General features: G+C 32.4%; 1 protein-coding gene across 3 annotated transcripts in view; it reads left to right on the top strand.

Moving 5' to 3' along the window:
• The window catches only part of heph (polypyrimidine tract-binding protein 1 heph), a 348,701-nt gene that overhangs the window by 188,202 nt on the left and 143,266 nt on the right, over positions 1–17,233 (top strand). For 2 of the 3 annotated variants that reach the window (XM_090107156.1, XM_090107155.1), the window contains exon 1: positions 12,031–12,533. The exons of the other annotated variant lie outside the window; for it this stretch is intronic. In XM_090107156.1, the coding sequence (XP_089963282.1) occupies positions 12,531–12,533 (3 nt within the window). In that variant the 5' untranslated portion in view covers positions 12,031–12,530. Of the gene's footprint in view, positions 1–12,030; positions 12,534–17,233 lie in introns of those variants that run through there. 3 annotated transcript variants of the gene reach the window in all.

The raw sequence follows: 17,233 nt of genomic DNA, 5'->3' as shown, positions 1-17,233 counted from the left end.
TTGTCATTCAGTTGAACAAGAAGCATATGTACGCCAACAATTTCATAAAATGTCAGTTATTGATACAGGAGGATCGCCTTATGAAATCATATTAGTTCTTAACAAATTTTACATTATTACAACCAATATTGATGTATCTGATGGCTTAGCCAACGGTTGTGTTGGAAAGTTAGTGTATATTGAACGTGATGACAGTGATAACATCATACGCTTATGGCTTGAGTTTCCTGGTAAGATAGGAGAGAAAATTAGGAAAAAAGCTACCCATCATATTCAAACTCTAAACATTAGTAGAACAGCAGTCCCAATTTTATGAAGATCGTCATCTATACCAATGAATAGAAATAAGACAATATTTGCAAAGAGAAATCACTTTCCATTAGTATCTGCTTGTGCGCTTACAATACATAAGTCTCAAGGTGGTACTTTTGATCAAATCGTTTATGAATACAATAAAAGCCACAGTCAGCAGCTGTTATATGTAGCATTATCACGAGTAACTGATATAAATGGATTGTTCATTGTCTCAAACACCGATGACAACAAATTTTATCATGGAAGAAAGCGTCCAGGGGGAATAGTTGATTTACAGTGTGAATTTGAAAGACTTTCGAATTCTCGCCTAATAACACAACAGGAAGAATTATATAACCTTGTAAATGAGAGTAACATTACACTATTTTCCTTCAACTGCCAAAGTTTACGTGCTCATGTTTCTGATCTGAATGATAAAGTATTAAAAAGGTCCACATTGCTGTTATTTTCCGAAACTTGGATGAAAAATGACGAACAAATTCTTATTGAAAATTTTTATTGCGTTACCCAATACAAACGACCCAACTCAACTGCTGGTGGAGTAGCTGTATATCATTCATCTACAGATACACTGAACAATGTAACACCAATTCAAAATATTTCACCAACTATATTATCACAAATTTCCGATGAGGTTTCACAAATTGGTGACATCGCCTTGGTTCGATGTGTTAATACGAATGACCAACCTGTGATTATCGTTGTTATTTATATTTCTACAAATACTAGCCTGACAAATATCATAAAATTTATTCATCAGCAATTACTTCACTTCACAATTGAAGGTTCTCGACTTTTAAATAGTAATTATCATGAATAACCGATGATTCTAACTGGAAATTTTAATGTTAATTTTCGCTCTCAGGAATCTCAGCCGTTAATTGATTTTTTAGAAGAAAAATTTGATTTATCTATGAATACTTCTCGACTTCATTCAACAACGCGTTTCGGTACAACGATAGATGCTGTATTTTCAAGAAAAGTAGCAAATTTAGAGAGTAAAATTTATGTTTCACATTATAGTTACCACAAACCTATAATTACGTACGTAAGAAATTATGATGACATTCAATTACCTGTTTCGAATGAATAATATTAATATAACATTTAAATAATCTTTGTAAAGCACATGAATAATAAATATAATTAAATTATAATATAATATTTATTTATTTAAGTTAATATTTAATCATTTCAGTGATATATGTCGTCAACGCCAAAGAAGTTTTACTTCAATCGCGCGTAAAGGTTACACGCACACACTTTTTTTATTTTATATATGTAAATAAGAAAAGACTATGTGTGTATAATTCAATTAAGTAATAAGAGCAAAACACTTAAAAACTGAGATGTTTAAAGTTAAAAACATACTACTTACCTTATCCTTATCACAATTTTATGCCAAGTGTAAAAGTTTATGAGATATCAAATTATATAGGTGGCTGGGGTATATCGAAAATTAAATATAATTTAATTTCATAAATAAATAAGGCCCATAGGTAAAGACATTATAATGTGTTATATAGGTAGTCATATAAATTTCTTTTAATTCATAATACATATTATGGTTCATAACGACATACTTAATCTAATAAAAATATATAAAAAAATCCTTTATCAAAAAAAAAACGATTGATTGGGATCAAACTACACAGCTTTAATATTTTTCATCGATTTGTACAATTTTGTCATTGAGAAACTCCACCAAAAGTTTGCTGACAGGATCACACCTATCACCCGTCACATGCTAATTTATAACCACTTCACTTCAACATTTGACGAAGGTCCCGAGCCTAGACACTGAATAGTTAATGTTTTATCCAAACAAACATATAATATGTAAGTTAGTTTTGAACACAACAATCTAAATGAGCGACAACTTTCAATGTACAGTTGGCTACACCGATTCGATTAGTGATGGATAGTGAGAATCTTATATATAAAATTCTCGTGTCACAATGTTAGTCTGCATACTCCTCCGAAACGGGTGGACCGATTCTCATGAAATTTTCTGTGCATATCGGGTAAGTCTGAGAATCGGCCAACATCTATTTTTCATATGTACCACGGGCGAAGCCGGGGCGGACCGCTAGTCTTATATATAAAATTCTCGTGTCACAATGTTAGTCTGCATACTCCTCCGAAACGGGTGGACCGATTCTCATGAAATTTTCTGTGCATATCGGGTAAGTCTGAGAATCGGCCAACATCTATTTTTCATATGTACCACGGGCGAAGCCGGGGCGGACTGCTAGTATTTTATAAATATTTGGAATAGTAGTGTAATAGGATGTAGTGCCGTAGTAGTTATTTTAAAGAAGCAGGTAATGTTAATTGAGATATCACAAACGTCTTCTTTAAGTTTTGTACTCACATTCTGTTATTTTTTAGTTATAGTCTACTAGCTTTCAGCCCGCGGCTTCTCCCGCTTTGTCTTAACTGAATAAATTATAAACTAACTAAAACCTTCTCCGAGAATCTCTCTATCTATTAAAAAAAAACTCATCAAAATCCGTTGCGTAGTTATAAAGATTTAAGCATACAAAGGAATACCTATAGGGACCGAGAAAGCGACTCTGTTTTATGCTATGTAGTACCTAATGATGATATTACAGCTTCCAAAAACATAGAGTAATGTTGATTATACCTAATATTGAAATAATATTTAATCTTTTCCTGCACATTTGCTTCTGTTCTGTATTTATAAAGAATTTCGTCTATAATAACTACGGGGAATCGGATAGTAATATATCACTTTCAGAAAATTCATCCATCTCTACACAAAAAATATTGTCAGTCTCTCCATTGTGTGAAAAAATAAGAAACATTAAAAGAGAAAGGAATATGAAATACACGTGTTTTAAACTAGAATAGTATATTTTATGGAAAACGTTAAATAATTATTATAATTATTAATGTATTCCTTTGATGGAGTACTCCTCTACAATTTGGTCGCAAAAATTTCGACCTAACATTTGTTACGCAAGCGTTAAACTAATTTTCTTCTCGGGTCTCATTACTGAGGTTATATGTGTACTCATAATATCTTATTCTCTATGTCAAAACTCAAAACACAGAATATGCGTGTTACAGCGTGGTCACTTAAGGACACCCGAATAGATATTTAATAATTCATTTCAGGTGTAATTAGACCTGTTTTAATTTAATTTGTAAACCTTCGTCGCGTAGGAATGTAAGGTAAAATATTATTTTTGATATAAGTACGAGATAATTTAATTTTTAAGTTATGAAATTGACTTCGTCTGTAATTGAGATATTAATTAATTATGAAATCATTTATTAGAATGTGTTAAATTTGATTTTTAAATAAATTGAAAAGCAAAATGGTGGGTATGATTAGAGATTTTAAATATAAATAATTCGTAAAATTCAAGGCTCTACTTTACTCGTAATTGCGTTCTAAATAATAAACTTGAACTTGTCACAATTTGTGAGGATCAAAATAGCAGAAGGTTTATACATAATTTCAATTGAAATATTAGATACTTTGTATCCATTAATTTGATTGTAAACTATTAGAAAATTTGTTCAATTGCGAAAGATCTTGTTCTTTTCTTCTAAAGAAATAGTTATTTTTATTTGAGTTACAAGTTAATTAATAGAAAAATGTTTTCAAAACAATTACAAGTCTTTTTTACGACTTACAAATATTTAGGTATCTGTCTTGTAATATAAAAGTTAAAATAAAAATCTGCAGACAAAAAATTCTTAAGTGTGTGTTGATAAAGTAATTCATAAAGTTTGTATCCCAAACATTGGACGACTAGAAATTGGTTCACTTATGAAATAAATAGTTAATAACTTGTTTTTTATAGAGCGTACTTATGTTTGAATTAAATTGAAAATGCAAATAAAAAAAGTGTGTGCGTGTAACCTTTACGCGCGATTGAAGTAAAACTTCTTTGGCGTTGACGACATATATCACTGAAATGATTAAATATTAACTTAAATAAATAAATATTATATTATAATTTAATTATATTTATTATTCATGTGCTTTACAAAGATTATTTAAATGTTATATTAATATTATTCATTCGAAACAGGTAATTGAATGTCATCATAATTTCTTACGTACGTAATTATAGGTTTGTGGTAACTATAATGTGAAACATAAATTTTACTCTCTAAATTTGCTACTTTTCTTGAAAATACAGCATCTATCGTTGTACCGAAACGCGTTGTTGAATGAAGTCGAGAAGTATTCATAGATAAATCAAATTTTTCTTCTAAAAAATCAATTAACGGCTGAGATTCCTGAGAGCGAAAATTAACATTAAAATTTCCAGTTAGAATCATCGGTTATTCATGATAATTACTATTTAAAAGTCGAGAACCTTCAATTGTGAAGTGAAGTAATTGCTGATGAATAAATTTTATGATATTTGTCAGGCTAGTATTTGTAGAAATATAAATAACAACGATAATCACAGGTTGGTCATTCGTATTAACACATCGAACCAAGGCGATGTCACCAATTTGTGAAACCTCATCGGAAATTTGTGATAATATAGTTGGTGAAATATTTTGAATTGGTGTTACATTGTTCAGTGTATCTGTAGATGAATGATATACAGCTACTCCACCAGCAGTTGAGTTGGGTCGTTTGTATTGGGTAACGCAATAAAAATTTTCAATAAGAATTTGTTCGTCATTTTTCATCCAAGTTTCGGAAAATAACAGCAATGTGGACCTTTTTAATACTTTATCATTCAGATCAGAAACATGAGCACGTAAACTTTGGCAGTTGAAGGAAAATAGTGTAATGTTACTCTCATTTACAAGGTTATATAATTCTTCCTGTTGTGTTATTAGGCGAGAATTCGAAAGTCTTTCAAATTCACACTGTAAATCAACTATTCCCCCTGGACGCTTTCTTCCATGATAAAATTTGTTGTCATCGGTGTTTGAGACAATGAACAATCCATTTATATCAGTTACTCGTGATAATGCTACATATAACAGCTGCTGACTGTGGCTTTTATTGTATTCATAAACGATTTGATCAAAAGTACCACCTTGAGACTTATGTATTGTAAGCGCACAAGCAGATACTAATGGAAAGTGATTTCTCTTTGCAAATATTGTCTTATTTCTATTCATTGGTATAGATGACGATCTTCATAAAATTGGGACTGCTGTTCTACTAATGTTTAGAGTTTGAATATGATGGGTAGCTTTTTTCCTAATTTTCTCTCCTATCTTACCAGGAAACTCAAGCCATAAGCGTATGATGTTATCACTGTCATCACGTTCAATATACACTAACTTTCCAACACAACCGTTGGCTAAGCCATCAGATACATCAATATTGGTTGTAATAATGTAAAATTTGTTAAGAACTAATATGATTTCATAAGGCGATCCTCCTGTATCAATAACTGACATTTTATGAAATTGTTGGCGTACATATGCTTCTTGTTCAACTGAATGACAACCTATATACATATCTGTTGCTATGGATACTACTTTGTCTTCAGCAATATTTAAAATAGATTGATTATAATCCGCAACATGTTTATTTTTATTTTTAATTTACTTATTTTAAAAGTAATAAATAAACAAGTATATTTAGAGATTTTCAAAAAATTTTGCAATTTAAAATAATGTTTTTAAAACTGTTGAATTTTTCATTCACTTTGCTATTCACAATTGATCCGTTTGAAAATTTGAAAATAAATAATCCTAATTGATTATGATATTTGCCACTAGCTGGCGTATAAGTCAAGAAGCGTGTAGTATATGACATATACTTACAACCAATCAGAATTATTATTTTTAAATGGCGGAAACTACACAGACTATAGTAAGCGTTACTTCCGTCAGAAAAAAAATCTGAGTTACTCCCTAGTCGCGCCTAAAGAAGTTTTACTTCAAAAATTAAATTTAAACACCTTACTGTGTATGTGCTTTAATTTTGCTTTATTTTTTCCGGTTACCCCTTGTTTACTCTTTGGTAAACCAGGAACATCGGCTTCGCGCAACATTGATTACGTCACGGGCTACAGCCATTTAACAAAACACTCGACACCTGCTTTATATGAACCTTTGGATGAACCTTTGTATGATACATCTGGATTAACTCTTGTATGAACCTTTGTATGATACATCTGGATGAACTCTTGTTTGAACCTTTGGATGAACTTCTTGATGAAGAACTTCGTGCATCGGACTATGTATAACGGGGCCGTAATGCATTGTTAATCACTTTGATAAGGACAATGACACACCCTACTGTATAGTTTGTGTGACGTAGTTTTTACCGTTGCGTTTCGTTCCACTATATAAAATAATATGTGAATAATTTGTATTTAAAAAAACTAGCTTTCTGGATCGCTTGGGGGTATAAACCGCATCTGCAAAGAGAAAACAAAGTTAAATTCAAAGCATAGTGAACAAACAGTGAACTTATTTAAATTAATTTCAAATTCATTATTTCTTCCATCCTACCGAACAGATACTTTAATACTTTTATTCTCTTTAGGATCAAACACGAAGAACATTAAAAGTTAGATCTATTGTATTTTCCGAGGATAACCAGTTTTCTGATGTTTTAATTAGAATAATCTACTAATCTGTGCAATTCTATACAAAGGAAAAGTACCTGAAAATACAACTTGTTTGATACAAATTCCAGATGGCTATAACTCCTCATCTCGTAAGAGAGCTAAAGCAAATATCTTGAAAAGCGCAACCGCGCGACGTAGTTGCTAATTTTCAATCATAAATTAAAAGCGGTTACTCGTACGCCCGGTGTGCAACAACCCTAACCAATTATTATTATAGCGCATGTTTCATTGGACGTAAGATTTAATAGAAAAAGTGCATTTTAACTACTGACTTTATATGGGGCGCTCAACTGGCCGTAAATGCCACGGGCAACCATCGTGACGGCGTAGAGCGTGATCGAAGTTACTTTTTTTCACCACATATTTTCCATTACACCTTTTTAAAGCACAATGTAAAATTCACTCGCATGTTGATGTTTAATGTTTTGTTTTCTTCGTCCGTTATTTTGAATATTTTTGCTGTTACATCACCGGTTGTTGCTTTTATTCCGGTATTTGTAACCAGTCTTAAATCGGCATGAGTCATTGCAAGCTTGTATTCTACGTACGTTATAAAATGATAGGAAGTAAAAGCCTTTGAAATTTGAACAAAAACAATTTTAGTTTTCCTCTATTTTTTAGATAAGTAGGTACATATTATTGCCAGATATTTTATTATATTTTATTAAAATCTCAATTATTACTTGATTAAATGCCTTGAATCTGTTTTCCTGCACCGTAACCACTGAAAGCTTAAAACATTCTTCATTCATTCCGCATTATATTTCAAGTGTTATAACATTTCGAGTTCCCCTGCTTTCAAGCACAGCCTACTTCCCACAGCCCAATGTTAAGGTCATCTTACGTAACTTTGTAGACGGCTTGGCGGCGCGAGCGCTGGTTCATTGACCGGGGCCCAAACGGGCGCGACAATTTGAATTTGGTATTCGCGTATTACCTTACGCACACATGCAAATAATAACTAGTTACACTCTGCACATTCATAGACTTGTTGGCTGTTCAAGTCATTCTTTAACATTGGGCTCTTGATATACCTAGAGATTATTATTGCAAATTTATTATAAGATTTAATAGTACCGATGATTGAAGTAGGTAGGTACATACAATTCGAATGTGATATTGCTTTACTTAGAAGTAATAACCTACGTTAGAATTTGTTGTTTTTAATAGAGAAGTAAACACTTTCAATATTATACTGTTAAGTCCGTATATTTTCTTTAATTATTGTAAAAGGTACAAAATATAATTAAATTATCTCTAGGACAAGATACATTATACGGAGAAAAGTGACAGGACACAAGTAATAATTCATGTACACAATTAAATAGGTAATTTCCTTTAAATTAAGACCAATCTCTCAGTAATTAAAATTACTCACGGAAATTGGACAGGAAACTAATCGTTTAAATTACTCATATCTAATTTTAACTGTAATTATAATTAATTAAAACTTCTTATCTCATAAAATTCGCTTGATTAGGTAGGTAGGTATTTTACGTATCGATATTCGATACACACTGCAATTATATTATTTTTTAAAATGTGTTCGTGTGTAAAAGAAAGACATGTGACTTATATTTTAATAATTTTTCCAAATTATTATAATATACCTAGTAGAGCATAAGAATTGTTTTAGTTACTTAACAATAGTACTATAACTAACAAAAGTTTTAAATCACGACTTAAATGAGAAAAATATGAGCATCAATTTCGACATTATAAAATGTAACAGTACCTATCTAGGTATGTTGTTTTTGGAAACATAATGCGCGTAAAGATATTACTATTCAATCAAGGAATTGCTTCAATTTAACCACTTCCAAAGGATCATTTCGCTCAAGCTCATATCCTTCAGTCACAAGAGCTTGCACAAAAGCGTTCAAATTTCAAATCCGTTCATCTCACGTTAGTTTAACATATTCAGTAATTACCTACCATGCACCAAGAATTAATTAGCGGTATCGAAAGGGACTATATTTGACAGCTGACTGCTTTGTCAAATTGTTTCAGAGTACGTACCTATGTTACAATATGTTCTAGATCTAGGGTTGCCAAATATTATGTTTATAGTGATTACTACGAGGAAATATAACATAAGGTACATGCCATTTTAATTGATTAGGTATGTACTATTGTCTATCTTCAGGCATTCATTTTGCAAAATATTTAAGTACTTATATAAGATTATTGCGGATGACTACTGAATTTGAAATTTTCTAAATACATACAGAAATAATTAATTCGCTCATTCAATTCCTGTAACCATTTCTAATAGTGAAATCCAACGGTTCTGATCATGCGACATCTAATCAATTCGATAGAAATTTATTTACCAGGAATAATGTGGTTAGTTTGTATTTAGATTACTAGGAAGTATAATATTGGATGACCTTACCTGGACTTTGCTAAGGCCTGTCTAATATTTCATGAAATACATTATAAAACGCAAAAGCCTCGCGCATTTAGTTATCTAGAAATTCAAATACCTGTATGATTTCTTATTATTGAGTAGATAGGTACGTACTGTTTCTGCAAAATATGTTTATATGAAAACATGTTGTTTTCTTTTTTGTTTGCTTCTTATTGATCTATTCAATGCATGTTAGTGTAATATAGGTTTACCTATCTTTAATTGGATACATACTTTTACGATTTTGTCTCGTCTGTATATGTAACAAATATTACAGTACGGATAAAATATTATTTAACATAGTACGTTATTGGATTTACCAGATACTTACACGTACTAACTGCGTGTATGTAAATTGTAAGTTGTTATAGGTACCGTCAAATGTGGCTACTTGACCTTTACTTGTCAACTTGACCACACCTTCCGTTTAACAACAAAATATCAAATTTTGTAGAATTGAAAGCAAATTGACCTAACGTATCGATGTTGGTAGGTTTTTAAAATATTAATTGGCAACATATTTTAATTTTAAAGCGGTAACGCTGTTGGTTCTCGCAATATAACGTATCGAAGTGTGACTGTGACTAAGGATCTTTTACCGGTGTCAGTATTATTATGTTTGTAGAGCTTAAACTGCACATCTCAGGTGAGTACAGTTTTGATATGTTGTGTAATAAACCCTAGAGATTGATTTTACAGTGGGAACTATCCAATTTTAGGCTCATCTGTCGAAATATTTGCTTGGGCATTGATGCCTCAGGTTAGGTCAAGTTGCCATTGACCGCTGCGTGGCAACTTGACCGACGCCTAGGGTTGACACAAAAAATAACGTGACTGCATTTTTTCCTTTTTTTATCTGTTTCGAGTTTTGCATAGTAAAAATAATAAATTTGCTGCAAATTTCGGACAATCCAGATACTTATACTCTCTTTGATGACAACGATTTAGCATATTTCTAATGAAAAATAAATGTTTCCTCACCTATTAATAAATACCTATAAGTATTAAGTAATATACATATACATATGTATTAAATTTAGTTTAATAAATAAATAGATCATTAAAATTTGTGTCTTGTTTGTGACAACCCTATCCGACATGTAATGCTTTGTATGAAATCATTACAAATCCCGTGGCAACTTGACCAGGTAGCCAGAGCCTAACAGTTTATTGTAAAGCTTCGGGCTGCAATATTTAAAAAGTCGAAGGCTTAAAAAATAATAGCAACTTAGCCTAAAACAAGCATGTTAAGCATCTACCTATGAAAACTGATGTGCAAGGTCAAGATACCACATCAGTGTCAACTTGACCTGTATAACGTTTATTTGTAAATAATATCAGATTCAATATATTTTAAAGAAATGCCTAGTAAAAGTGAATGATGAAATCATTCATGACATGAACAAATCATAAAATGTTAATAAAAGTTTAACATAAATAAGTTAGCTAAGAAAAAGTAAAAAAATGTGGTCAAGTAGCCACATTTGACCGGTACCTAAATGTTATGCGGGATATAAAAATTAGATAGGTACATTTAATATTTTCGTTTGTTTCGGATAAACATAAATAAGAAGATTACTTACCCTTTTATTAAGACACAAGCAGCTCTTAACAATCCGGCATAGCATATTCAAAATGATCATTTATCTTGGGGAGCGATTTATTTTTTACAAAATAAAGGTATTTATTGGATCAGACAAACATTTCTTCTCATTAGAGTCGCCTTTATCAGATTACTGTCAGCCGAATTCAAACAAAAATCGCTTTGTTTGATGGATACTTTGTTTACTATAGCCGGCTAACAAGATGAGCTTTGAGCAGCTAAGTCCTTAGTAACGGACCATCTTCCGTTGTGTATTACCTACAGTTGCTACTTTTATATTTATTAGGTACTTACCTATGTATATTCGTTACGTATTACCTATGTAATTATGTCTCTATGACGATCAAAATTCCTTCTAGAAGTATTATCATTGAATGAATACAAGTTTGAGTTTGTAATCCGCCCTGTACATGATGATTCTACTTACTGGAAAAAAAATAATAAAATTTTACCAATTTAATTATTTTGATATTGATAGAAGAATAAATATGCTACGGATTATTATGAAATAACGAACCTATTAGTGTTGATTCATTTAATTCAATATAATCTACCTATCTCACAAAAAGGCTAAATGTAGAGTTTTTTTATGCATAGAATAAATAATGATATAAAATAAAAAACCCTACAACATCTTCAAAGGATTCATTAACTTACATTGTATTAGTAAAATGTTATTATTCGAGTACCTATCCGTCTAAAATGAAAATTAAGAAGTTTTACACCAAGCTTTTTGTGCTAAAGTTCTTAAAATTTTTGTGTGTATCTTCATTAGCTAAAGTGTTTAACATAACTTTATTTGCATTAAACGTGACATTATCAAAATACATAATTTGTAATTGTTTCTGAATAATGTCACTTTAATGAAAGTTCGATGAAACTCAAAGTAATTCGATGGGAATAAATAAAGTTACATCAGGAAAGTTGCAAGTGTTATTGGCAGTACATAATGCATGTTGCAAAGAGTATCGCGGTTCGTAGAGCGGCGGCGGAAGAGCGGTGAGCGGCGAGCGGCGAGCGGCCGCACGGAGGCTGAGCGAGCGCGGCGCAAGCGCCCAGGTGAGACAGGTAGACCCGCCCCTACGCCCTCCGCGCGCCGCGCTCACCTGCCGCGCCGTTCAGTCCATCGCAACACGCCGAACTGGCGACTTGTGCTCCGTGCACGCCGCCACTTTCATACTCTCGCGAGCCCTGCGCGTCGTGTTTCGCTTCACGCGACCGTTCAACTTCCCGCTCCCTACTACGCTCCGACCCTTCCCGCTCCTCGCCCGCTCGCCGCGAAACTTTTGTCGAGTTCCCGCGCTCAGCGATCTCTCGGTGCCGGTAGACGGTATCGTGGTCGGCGGCGCACGTGGCCGTCGAAAGTTCGGAGGTCGGCCGTGGATGCGGTCGTGAGAGACGCGTGTGAGGCCTCCCGGAGGCCGTCGGCACGCTGTTCCCGCAGCAGCTTGGGTGCGTGTCCTACGCAACGCCGTGTGCTTGTTGTCCGCCGCTGATACTGCAGCACCCGCAACCACTCCCGCTCCCCTTGCCCATCCCGTTGCCCTTCGCTTTCCCGATCCAGTCCTTAGATCCTCAAGTCGCAAAGCACCAGCGTTTACTGCTCTCTAACATGGTAAGTCCGCTCGAAAGTTCCCGCCTAACGTTCAAAGCTTACTTTAAGTTTCGTCGACGACGCCGGAATGTTTTGCGAACTGACAGCAGATATATTTTCCAAATAAAAATATTTGTGTAAACTTTGAAAGTGTTTGTTGTCGTCTTTTGAACTTAAAATGAAAATTTTAAATATTCCAGCTAACTTTTAAAGCTTTCAAAGTTGATTCAAAAAACTTTTCTTCATTGCCACAAAAAATATAAAACTTCAAGATAAAACTGTTAATAAAACTATCAAAATGAATGACGTACCTATATATTGTTTATAATACACAAATTTATTCAAAATGAAATGAATGGAAAATGTATTAACGATGAAAACTCTCACGTGGATTTTGAATTAATTTTGTATAGTTTTAATTACCCACTTGAATTCTGTTTTCCGAACACGAATACCGCCAACTCTCACTTACAAAGGACTTTCAAAAGGATGCTAATAATATAATTAGATACAGTATATCTAGATACGCACACGCAAATCGTTTCAATGTTAGATTTGAGAATTCTGAAAACGGCATAAATTATTTTGAAGAGATTGTGTTCAAATTACAGTATCTATCTAAAACACACTTTAGTACCTACTTTGAGTCAAACCTTCAAACGCTGTCTCCGTAAAAAAATTGATTATAATTGAATACACATAAAAACAATTTATGTTTATAATGCAAATAAGATTGTTATCTTATATGAACAGAGGTGCTCCTCAGCCATGAAAGTAAACGTTGATGATAGAAGTTTAACTTGGAATGGAAGTCGTATCCAACTTTTCTCATTAAGGCTTCCGTCAAAGGTAGTGTGTTTATGTTATTTTCATACCAATTTTTCTGCAAACAAAATTTATAATTTCTCCAAAGCGATCTTCGTTCCAGATATTTGTTGCTACAGTAACATTTCTAGAAATTTAGCTCGGAATTCATACAAATTGCATATTATATATATTTGCATACTTGTTTATAAATTTCACGTCACGTTCATTGAAAATATTCGATGTCGCGTCGATATAACGGTAAACAGAGTCCTCCTGAGCTATCGACTGTCATACGTTTATTGCGAATCAATAGAAATTAGAATTAATTTGAAACAAAATACACTGCAAAAACGATTTATTAAATTATCATTAATGTATCACAATGTATCATATTCAAATAAGTTTTGATTCAACTAATTTGACAACCTTAATTCCATGAAAATAACTCGCGACAGTAATAGGTATAAATAAAGCAATAATTTTTTGAAATAACTAAGCCTTATAAATATGAAATAAATAAATTTACGCCTTTAAATGCTCCAGAGACTATCACACAGCTAATATGTAAATACAGTTCCATTATTCAAAGGTCGTTAGTCTTACCGTACACAAAAAAAGAACTATTAATAATCATTTGTTCATTTAAACGGAATCGTAAATCATTCGTATATAGGTATCTAATACAACATCACGGCACATTTCCTAGCCGTAATCAGAACTGGCGGAAACACAAACCAATAAACATACCAGCAGAATCCTGTCTCTGCTCTCGTGAGTCGCTCTACATACGAGATACCTAACCGTAAACAATTGTCATAGAAATTGTGGGAAAGGCTGCCGTATCATGAACACGTGTTACTTACTTATTGGACTACATATATTTTTCGTTATTTAACTGCTAATTTTGCTTCAGTTCTAAATTAAAATTAAATAACATAACATTGAATTGTGTTAACGTTTTAGGTTTAAAGCTCACAAAAGCAAAGTCAAATTTTGTGTATTCGCAAAATATTATGCTAATAAACGCCGCGCGGAAAGTGCATCCGTTGCTAAATCGCGCGCTATTTTTAAGGAACTTTTTGCTGTACAGAAAACATAAAGTGCATAGCGTGGTTAGGCACGTCATTAGATCAGTTTCACCGCAATTTCGCTTGAAAACCACGACTCGGCGCGACCGCGCGAAACGGTATTCACAACACAAGTATGCATTTAATTGCATTCAGACGTCTAACGAGTGTATTAATTCCATTTTAACAATCAATTAATGATACAAAAACTGATTCATTCGCTTGAAACGTTGTGTGACAGATTGCTAATCAAATTTCACTCGATCCTTCAATGTGTTTTGTGCACGATATGAGAGAAATTGTAATCGAATTGTTATTTGAATAAAGATCGCGTTCGTAAGTTACTTACGAGAACGCGTTGCCCATAAAAGGAACCCTCCTTTTAATTGATAATGAGCTTTATACACAATTTCGTTTGTTGAATATAAACTCGATTGAATCTTCTTACTTTTTTTATAATATGAAAGATACATTCTATTCGTAATAAGAAAAATTGTAGTTCAAGGTTTATCACTCTATTCTATGTAAAATAACTAGACACCATCTACCTAGACATAATGCAGTATAAACCAGCATTCCTTAACACTTATTTAATATTTTGTGAGCTCAGTGAGGCCACTTTATGTCTAGCGTCATAGCCAAAGACGTAATGAAGATTGTTTTGTTCTACCGATCGAAGATAAAAGCGATTGCGAATTAAAAATAAACTTTTCTAAAAAAATATACCGGCTTAATAAATAAAGCTCATAATAAAATGATAAAAAATAATTAACATATCTTAGCATAAAATTTAATTATAGGCACGTAATAAACGGGAAGTCGTCGTATGTTTTTTATCAAAGCGTTTATTATCACAAGCAAATGGTAGATATTATGTATTAAAGTTTCACCGACAGCAAGATATCTTATAACCGAAGAAAAGAAATATACAATTATGAATTACTTTGGCAATAATATTTTGTTCAAATTATAGTAATTTTTGAACCTGATTTTCAAAATAATAAAACCGTCAGTGACATAAATTAACTAACCAAAAAAGTGTGGGCAAAAAATAATTAATGTAGGTAAAATATATCAAAATAATTAAAAAATGCAAGACGCCTTCGCCTATGTATTACATCTAGAGTGAATAATATAGGGTCATCGTGCTGGCTTACAACCGGAACGAGAAATAACGTGTGGTGTGTAAAAAACTAGCCTCCAACTATTGAATATCTAATATCTTGTTCATTGTTGTCTTTATTCACGTTTTTTTAATCAAATTGCCCTACTATATATACCTGATGATTTATATTTTGTACCATATTTATAGCGTAATAATAGACAATATTATACGCACATGCGTGTAAAACTGTGAAGTGTTTTTTATTAAAATTGTGGAAAATAACTTAACGGTGTTATGATCCAATGTTTGAAAAAAAAAGCTAGAAAACCGAAAATGTGGAATTAATTAAATGTATATGTGCACATTTCTCATAATCTAGTATAAAGTGAGTTTTGATAGATCACGGACAAACGTGAAAGCGCTTACCTATATAACGAAGTTAAATTATCTGCATAAGCAAATATTTCACACATAAGCAAAACATTATATCGACATTGGTGATAATCGTAAAACTGTAACCCAAAGTAATAGAGTTCATAATGCATTCATATCGTGCGGTACCTTTAAAAAATTGTTCTCATTTTTCACCGCAATACTTAAATACGGTTCTAGTCGAGTAACAAATTTTTCTTTCTAATTACTCGGTGTCAAGGCGATTGTGCAGGAAATGCTCTGGTGCCGGACAAAGGCGTCCCCGACGTTCATTAATAAGATCACTCTAACTGCAATTCTTGAATAAAAGCCGGTGCTTCGTTAAAAACATTAATATCGGGCGATATATTCAGCGTTTAAACCTTTTTTATTTTGACGCTTTAACGGGTAATGGCTAATTCTCTTGCGGATAGAATTTGCAAGCGATACTTAGAAATTTACGTTCGAAATTTACTTGAGTGGTATAGTTAAATAATCTGACAATGTGTCTGCATGTATCGTATAATTTAAAGTGTGTACTAGTCTGAAATGCCACATATAATCGCTATCACAACCATAACAATAAGTTTCTTTCAAAGGTAGAGCTCTTTAACAGCTTATACATTAAACCAATCTCATTTAACAATTCATACATTTATCTGTTAAAGATCATTTTATTATAATTTCATTAGTAAATCTGGAAAATAATGAAGAATATTCCATTTTAATATTGCATTTCTCATATTTCAACTAAGAACGTTAGATTTTTCATTATGAATAAAATCCGTGCTTTATGAAAAAAGGTTCTTTGTTATTGGTCGATAAAAATTGTCATTCATCCATCGCTAATAATATCTATAACGTTTTATATAAAAGCTATTTTGCTAAAGTGTGAATAATACAAAAACTTTGATGCTGATAACTCAATACTTTCAAATATCCTAATGCCTATTTATGCAAACTAAATTTTCGCATCCTTTTCTCTTCACACAGTACCTCTTAACAATAATATATTATTGAATTGATGCATATAACCTATAATCAATTGATTACATACTCACAAAAATAAAATATGAGAACTTACTACTCCGTAGAGACGATAATATTTATTATGTTTATCAAAATCAACTATTCGTAGAAAAACAAAGCTACGAATGAACGAAGTCGAAATATTTGTGGCGTAAGCGGAAACAATCCGAATATCGCACTATGGTTGAGCACTTATAAGTTTCACCAAGTACCGTCATAGATTGCTTTGATACTACCTAGTACTGAAAACAAAGTTATGTACAATCGACCTTTAGTTATCCATAGCCATTAATAGTAGAGAT

This window comes from Colias eurytheme, chromosome 11 (genome assembly GCF_061535395.1).
Source record: "Colias eurytheme isolate Ceu_HAF_F1 chromosome 11, ilColEury1 Martin Lab GWU primary, whole genome shotgun sequence".
Classification (NCBI taxonomy): domain Eukaryota; kingdom Metazoa; phylum Arthropoda; class Insecta; order Lepidoptera; family Pieridae; genus Colias; species Colias eurytheme.
This window is presented reverse-complemented; position numbering and strand designations above follow the sequence as displayed.